The 7,887-nt window shown below is 36.0% G+C and overlaps 1 protein-coding gene across 6 annotated transcripts; it reads right to left on the bottom strand.

The window, feature by feature from the left end:
* On the bottom strand, nucleotides 1–6,825 carry LOC110686195 (splicing factor U2af large subunit A-like). Of its 6 annotated transcripts, XR_002504161.1 has the most exons (14): nucleotides 6,486–6,825; nucleotides 5,046–5,368; nucleotides 4,781–4,912; nucleotides 3,631–3,695; nucleotides 2,844–2,908; nucleotides 2,714–2,764; nucleotides 2,555–2,614; nucleotides 2,400–2,460; nucleotides 2,185–2,297; nucleotides 1,541–1,987; nucleotides 1,339–1,415; nucleotides 1,114–1,249; nucleotides 864–931; nucleotides 285–412 (listed from the first exon to the last, which is right to left on the bottom strand). XR_002504161.1 is itself a non-coding variant. In XM_021862789.1 (13 exons), exons 1-13 carry the CDS (start codon nucleotides 6,597–6,599, stop codon nucleotides 275–277), a joined length of 1,773 nt encoding a protein of 590 aa, XP_021718481.1. In that variant the 3' UTR covers nucleotides 1–274. The 6 variants fall into 6 exon arrangements, 5 of the variants coding, with proteins under 5 accessions (XP_021718481.1, XP_021718485.1, XP_021718482.1 ...); XM_021862789.1 differs by lacking the exon at nucleotides 1,339–1,415 and having other exon boundaries at nucleotides 1–412; nucleotides 6,486–6,599; XM_021862790.1 differs by lacking the exon at nucleotides 1,339–1,415 and having other exon boundaries at nucleotides 275–412; nucleotides 2,714–2,758; nucleotides 6,486–6,819.
* Between the last annotated feature and the right edge of the window lie 1,062 nt (nucleotides 6,826–7,887).

Here is a 7,887-nt window from a genome sequence, read left to right on the forward strand (position 1 = left end):
TTTCCAGAGACCGAGTAACTATAGAATCTTCGCATAACAAGCAAAATCATTCATCTACATTTTAAAGGTAAAAGAGGATAACATCAAATACACTAGCATCTGGCTGTAAAAAGCAGCAGTCCTATTTAGCAGGTACAAAATAAACCCCATTAAGTACAAAAAGGTAAGAATAGGAACATCTACAATCTCAGTAGCCTAATGAAAATCTACATGTGATTCATCCGCTAAATTGAACAGAAACCAAAAATAAAAGGATGTCAATCTTATCATATCTTCAGCCATCATATTGTGCCTCCGCATATTTGTTTTCCGGGTAAAATGTAGCCACGACTTCTTTGCCACCAAACTTTCTTCCATTCATTCCAGCTCTTGCCTTTGAAGAACTCTCTATATCTGCATACTCCAGAAACACCTAGGGAAAAAGAAATAAATAAATATATATTAGAAAAAAATCAGCAAACAAATGAAACTCACACCCTCGGTAGCGTAAACATGAAATCATTCTTTCATTGTGACAGACGACACTTTAGGTCGTTTTTAGCATTACATTATTATAGGCCATATCAGATGTTCCATTGCAAAGTTTATATCAAATAAGGAAGGAGCTTTGTTAGAGGAAGCAAGGTAATATTTTGTGTCCTTGCTCTTCTTGTTACATATTATTACTCACATAAAATGATTAAAATATCACTATAATAATTGTTACTTGTCAGTTTATTTATTGTAACATTAACTAACACATTAAAGTTGTTTGCCTAACCTTAAAAGGCCACACTTGTACAGAAATGGAGGGACAACAGTACAATGATTAAACACAAACATAAATCATTCATAATGTCAATGTGACATTACACTAAACTAACCTTTCCAAGCCCAGGTGATGGCTCTCCATTTGGATGCGGCCTGGGGATGACAACGCTTAGTAAAGAACCTGCAAAAATGGAGGGGAAATACACAATGATACAGAGATATATGAAACCTTTCAGATTAATAGCCACTAGTCTTCATAGTAGAATATGGCAATATACTCCGTACACCATAGACAAATTTAACACTATGTGGATGACGAGAAAAAGAAAATAAAAAAGAATCCAAGCAGTTTGAGACTAGTACCAAATCTTTCTCCCTCTTGTCTCATGTCTTCAAAGATATCTTCAAACTCCTCATCATCTCTAAGCTCATCCAGATTCACACAGTTTGTTAAGCACACAACCTTGGTGGGAAGACCACCAGGTTGCAGTATCATTTTCTGAAAAGGTAAAAGAGACTAGTCAGATAAAATAATCCTGCTATAGACTGCTGTTCAAACTCGAGCAGACAAAAGATTGTGGCACCAACCAACATGGAAGTATTGCCACGGGATAAGATGGCCTTTCAAATGACACTGTTGTCCGTTTGCCAACATAAGGGTGAAACTAGCAGTAATTTATTCATATCAAAAGAAAATTCACTTTACAAGATCCAGGCGGATTAAACCCAGCCGCAAATACAGCTACTAGAGAATTAATAGGATAAATAAAACATGGACCATAAAAATAACCTGCAGTGCAATCTGCTGCTGCGCGTGCATGTATACACTCTCTTGCTCTGGCTTTGGCTGTTGAGTACCCTGGTTTGCACGCCTGACAGTGAGGGTTTTATCCCCCATTTTGATTCCATTAAGTGCTTGACAAACAATATCTGTAACAGACAGATCTTGGTACACACAAAATGCATAGCCTTTTGAATTTCCAGTTTCTCTATCCTTGACAAGATCAAATCCTCGGAGTGCTCCAAAGGATTCCAACAACTCTCGCACTTGAGCCTCAGTAAAATAATAGGGAAGTCCACCCACAAAGATCCTGTCAGGACCCTCAAGACCCCCTGCAGAACCTGGAGTCAAACCAACAGCAGCCAGGTTTAGGTTTGGATTAGGCTGACTTGGACCGAGTGCTGCAGCAAGTGATGGGTTGTAGTCACTGGGTCTCCTGACCTTAACCGGAGTACCCTGCAATAGCAAGAACATAAAATGTACTCAAGAGCGAGTAGTACAATCAATATACAACACCTCTCCCCTACCCAACACTCACACAAACTGACATTCATAAAGAGCCCCACTTCTTGTGATAAAAGAGACACAATGAGTCCCACATGGATACCAGAACCAGTACAATAATAGTAAATCAAGAAAGGCAGATAAATTACCTCGAATATAATACCATCTAGCGCCATAGCGTTACTAGCTTCCTCCACAGATCTCATCTCCACAAAAGCAAACTTCTTTTCATGATTAATATAGACATTAACCACAGCATCGCCTGAATATGCACAAGTTATAATATGATTAGTATCATTCAAAATTAAAAATCTAACTATCGAGACAGAATACTAGTAACTTTCATTGTTCATTGATTTCCTACCTGGGCCTGCAGTATTTCCTCCAATTGAGGCCATAACATGGCTGAAAAAGATAGCCACAGACTGCAGCAGAACAAAAATAAGACAAGATTATAATCAAACTATAGTAGCATGGGGATAAAGGATGAACAAGATGACAATAATGAAGATAGAAAACCTGTTCATTAGCTTCTGGAGGTAACCCTCCAACATAAACTCGCCGAGCATGCCTAGTAGCCTGCGTATTTCAATCCAATCATCAAATTTAAGATGTATCGAACGATGATGCATGAGCTAATGAAAAGAAATCAAAAACATCACAAGATTCACAACGCACCTGCTGAGTCATTGCTTGTACAGGCATGATAGGGAGAGTTCCAAGCTGCATCTACAAAACAAGAGAAAAAATGAGGGGAAAAGGGTAGATAAACTACACATTAATATAACTTGTCACATAAAACACATACCGGCCCTGATGTTAAAGGAAACATGTTGGGAAATACCCCAGGAACAGAAGCTGTCGTGACTGGGCCTGTATTGGGTACAAAACTGTCATATTTCTATAGAGGCACCATAAATAAGATACATTGGTAGTCAAAATAAAAGACCCATATCCTTTTCAACTTGTTAAGATAAAAATTAAAAAGAAAAAGAAAAAGAAAAACACATTCGATTTGATTTGTCATAAGTTGATATTGACATTCTTTCAAATATAAAACTTCCCTAGTTACATGTTCGCTATCTTTTCTATAGAAATTTGACAAAAGTAGAAATTGCAGAAGGCAGATCTATTTGCAGGAATTAATAATAAAGACTACAGAAACACGCATAAGGCGCCAGTTAAAGATTAACAAAACCCAACCTGAGCATTGGTTCTTCCTTGTACATTAAAGCTACAGAAGTCGGCTCACACCCAATGTCAGCACAGTGGGGCAAGTAGCCCAACATTACCTTCTTACAACAAAACAAAAGACACAAACAAGAAACAAATACCAAAAGACAAGAACAAACAAAAAACATCTTTCAGTTCCAGAGTTATTTAACTAAATATATAAAAAGTGAAGAATGAAAAACTCACTACTGCCCATCTGCAAACATACCACCAGGCTCAATATAGCAAATAAAAAGTGGATGAATAAGCTTACCCAATGAAAGCATGTAATTTGATACGATTTTTCCACACTAAAGCAAACAAAAAAGAAGCAACAGTTATAAACACAAATCTATGTTCAAAGTAAAGGTAGATAGTCAGACCTCCAACAGCAGGAGCAGTCATCAACGCAGCTGGTGGTGCCATGTCAAATCCGCTGATCCTTTTACTGCTAGCACACAGTAACAGTCAATAGGAAGACACGATATACCATCAGGAAAAACAATATATGTACCATCATGTCCATCAGTAACAAGGCAGTAATGGATATCATGCTACTAGAGATACTAAGTTAACCAGCCAAAATAAATACGCTCACAAGGATTTTTACAACATACTAAAACCTAAAAACAAGATCATATACACACTTAAATCCATAAGTGCATAAAATAAAATTTATAAAATAAATAAAAATAAAAAAAGGGACCATTTGTATACATAAAAGCAGAGCTTCTAACCATATCAATGTAGAAGAAATAGCAGAAGACAATAAAGAGCATTAGAATTAAGAACTTCGTCAAGACATCAGAGGTCACAAAAGCAAAACCATATTATGACATCATACATATCCTAAAACAAGACTATGACTACTCCTTACAACCATCAAAAGCCAATTAGAATCCATATGTATATCTCAGATATAAAGCTTACTCATACTGTCACCAGCAGAGTACTATTCATGAATTGCAATCATTCTCAAGAGTATAGAATTCTAGTTCTTTCCATATAAAAAATGAGAATCTAATGATCATATGAGAATTGTAAACTTGACTGCAAAACTTCAAAGTACGGAGAATAATCATATATAGTCAGAAAACAAATTCACAAACCAAACAATAGCATCTTCCTTAAAGCAAAAGGGATCAAAGTGAAAAGCTTTGAATATGTGCCTGCCCTACAAACTCATATTGTCAATGGTTAGTGTAACCAATTACTTAACATAAGAGATGCAAACTCTTAACTGACTTTAATAATGAAAAAGCCAAAAAGATACACGAGGACATGCACAAAACATCATCCAATAGTATAAAAAGAGATGATTGGCTTCACATTGAGGTAACCTGATACAGCTACCCTTCCAACCAACACACACACAAGCGAGCACGCACACACAAATAATAATAATATTGACACCTTAGGCACCTAGCTACCGGTAATAGCTAATCAAAATGCAGGCTAACAAATATCAGCACACATCAGCTTGAAACCCACAACAGTACAGAACACAATAAACGCCACAACTCTAAATATTACCTCTTAGAACATGAACGTGATCTTGACCTTGAACGAGAGCGTGACCTTGATTTATGATGAGATCTGGCCCTAGAACGAGATCGAGAACTTCTTCCATGCCTATCCTCTCGGTCATCGTCATAATCTCTTCGTCTACAAATATGATTGCATCCAGATTATATGAGATAAATTAACAGGGAAAAAACATTACTAATGAAATTTGAAGGAAACCGGTAACTTGATATTCAGATTCACACACTTAGGCTTAACAGTATAAAGCTTTTACCTATCACGATCTCGACTACTGTGGCGATAATCTTCATCTACCACATCCCTGCTCCGCCCCCTTCTCTCGCTCCTTTCTCTGTGTTGATCCCTATGGCGATCACGCTCTCCTCTGTCCCTATCTCTGTCCCTACTCTTTTCTCGGTCTTTATCTTTATCTTTGTCTCTATCCCTACTCTTTCCTCGGTCTCTATCTTTGTCTCTATCTCTGTCTCTATCTCTATCTCTGTCTCTGTCCCTGTCCCTCTTTCTTTCTTTGTCTCTATCTTTATCCCTTTCCATTTCTCTGCTTCTTGTAGACTCCTCGTGACTTTGTGAGTCATGCTACAAAAATGTTATTGTTAGAAAATTACATACATAAAGTACAAGAATGTCTACAAAAATTCAAAGCAACAAACAGCCCTTAAAAATTCTACAATATTAGACCATGAAAGCCATCCATTTCAGATAAAAATAGGTGGATTTCAGTATACCATGAGAAATACCAAAATCAAAAGAATACTCTAGCTCAATACACTATTACTAGTGAAGCATCTACTAACCAAAATATCTTGCAAAATTCATCTTAGTATTGAAATGCAAAGAATCTAAAATTCCTCCTTACATACAAAAGGCATATGGAATTCCAACCCATCTTTGCTGAGAAAATCATACTATAAGAACTAATCAGATGACATCATGTTGGTAATTTGCAGAATATCCTTGAGGCAGTTTAATCGAAAATTCAAACTGATACTCCCTCCATCTAGAATTGTCACACCATTCCAACCCCATAAGGGATTATCCCTAATTCCACTAAGATACCTATAATAAAGCTATAATAATGGTCTCATAGCCATCCCCTCTCCATCTATTTAACTAAGGTTATGTTTGATAGTCTAACCACATAGCCCATTCATATAGGAAATATGATAGTTTTTTTCCAAATATTCCAAAATAATTTAGTATGCATGATGACATTATATATTCCAAAAATGGGAGCAATTTGTTTTACCAAATAGCTTCAAACTCAACTGCCAAATTACCTTTTCAGCAATCCACACTCTGCTAAGGCTGAACAACTCATTCTATTCTCAATCGACGCGTAAAACCCCGAGATTACAAAGAAAGCATCCTCTTTTGCTCCATTCAATGTCCATGAATCCTTAATTCTAATTCCAGTCTCCACTAAAACATAATTCCTTCTCATAAATTTCACTAACATTTCGAATTAATGTAAAAACTCTAAACCCTAATAAAAAACAATTACCAGAATCTGGAAAAGTCGGCAATACAAATTGAAGGTTTTAATTCATTCAGTAACGCTTATAATTCACCTTAATTTAATCATCAAACAAACTGAGAACAAAAACCACTAAACCCTAAGAATTTCTGAAGATCAATTTAAAAAACCCTAATTCGAATAAGAGAGAATACAATTATGTAAATGAAAAGAAGGTACCAGTGATTTGGAGTCGTGGTGGTTATCGGCGGCACCTCCATGACCACCGCTATGTTGCCGCGCCGGCGAGCCGTTTTCTTCGCCGATACCCTCGTATCGTTCGTTGTACGACATCGGTTTAACCTCTCTCTGTTGTGCGAGACGATGTTCTAGAGAGTTCTTCTTGTAATGCTGTCTCCAAAACAAGCAACGCTAAGGCTAAAGCCCAGAAGTGGTAGCAGCAGAAGAAGAGTTTTGGTGGAGCGTTCGGTGTTACATTTATACCCTAGACTAGATCGACAAATCTTCAAGTAATTTGGATTAACCGGGTCACACCTCACGAGAACGTTTCACCAAGTGTTGCACCATGCCACTATGTAAGATTAAAACTAAAACCTCCACGAACAACTAAACATTAATGTGCCTCATTTAGTTTAGCTCATACAAGGTACACGAGGGCATTTGTGTAATATTTGCAATTTGTAGACTAAACTACTTCAATTTGAGAAGGAGAGAGGAAAGAGAAAAAAATTGAAAAGTTACGACCATCAAACCTCTAACGCCATTAAATCCGCTGACTCCATCAATGAGTAACCCGACAATGTCTAGAGCGATGAATAATCCCCATTGAAATTGTTGTTCCTTGTCGACAGCAGCACTGAAAGCTGTTTTGGTATTCCCAACTCTACTCTTCTCTCGAATTCGACTTTCCTGTTAATTTTCTCCTAAATCTTCCTTGTAATGATATTATAGTTCTCGATTTTTTATTAGTTAGTAGTTCTTAAGTAAAAGCTTAGAAATTGAACATGTTAAAGCGTTGCAAAGTGTTGTTGTAGGTTTGATTTATGATATTTAAGAGCATTAGAATTCACTTTTAAAAAGGTTAGGGGCTTTTTTAAAAAATAAGTTGTTTTATCATTTTAAAAAGCTATCAGGGATGTTTATTACTGTAGTAACGTGTTGTTTGTAATAGGTTTTTGAAAGAGATTAAGATTTTAGATTGTTTTATATGCTAAAACAACTAATAAGTAACAACTACTTATTAAACATACACTTTGACAACTAAACAACTAATTATAAATAGATAGTCAATCAATTAATACAAGGAGCAAATAACTAGCAACTAGTCAAAGAAACTAACATATACTAGTTTGTTATACTTTTCAAATATAAACATACGTCGAGATTTTAGTTCATTTAACAAAATCATCTGATCACTCGATTGGATATATGTAGATCCTATAATAAGCTTCAAAAATTATCATTTGATATATAAAAACATAAAATTAAACATGCTAGTTTTTTTTAGATAATAATGGTCATTAATTAGTCCATTATTATATTAGTGGTTCATTTCTCTCTTGCTTCCGCTACCTTGTTAAAGGAAATCCCTCCATTTAATTTCTTTTCTATTACTTACGTT

This window comes from Chenopodium quinoa, unplaced genomic scaffold, assembly GCF_001683475.1.
Source record: "Chenopodium quinoa cultivar QQ74 unplaced genomic scaffold, ASM168347v1, whole genome shotgun sequence".
NCBI lineage: Eukaryota > Viridiplantae > Streptophyta > Magnoliopsida > Caryophyllales > Amaranthaceae > Chenopodium > Chenopodium quinoa.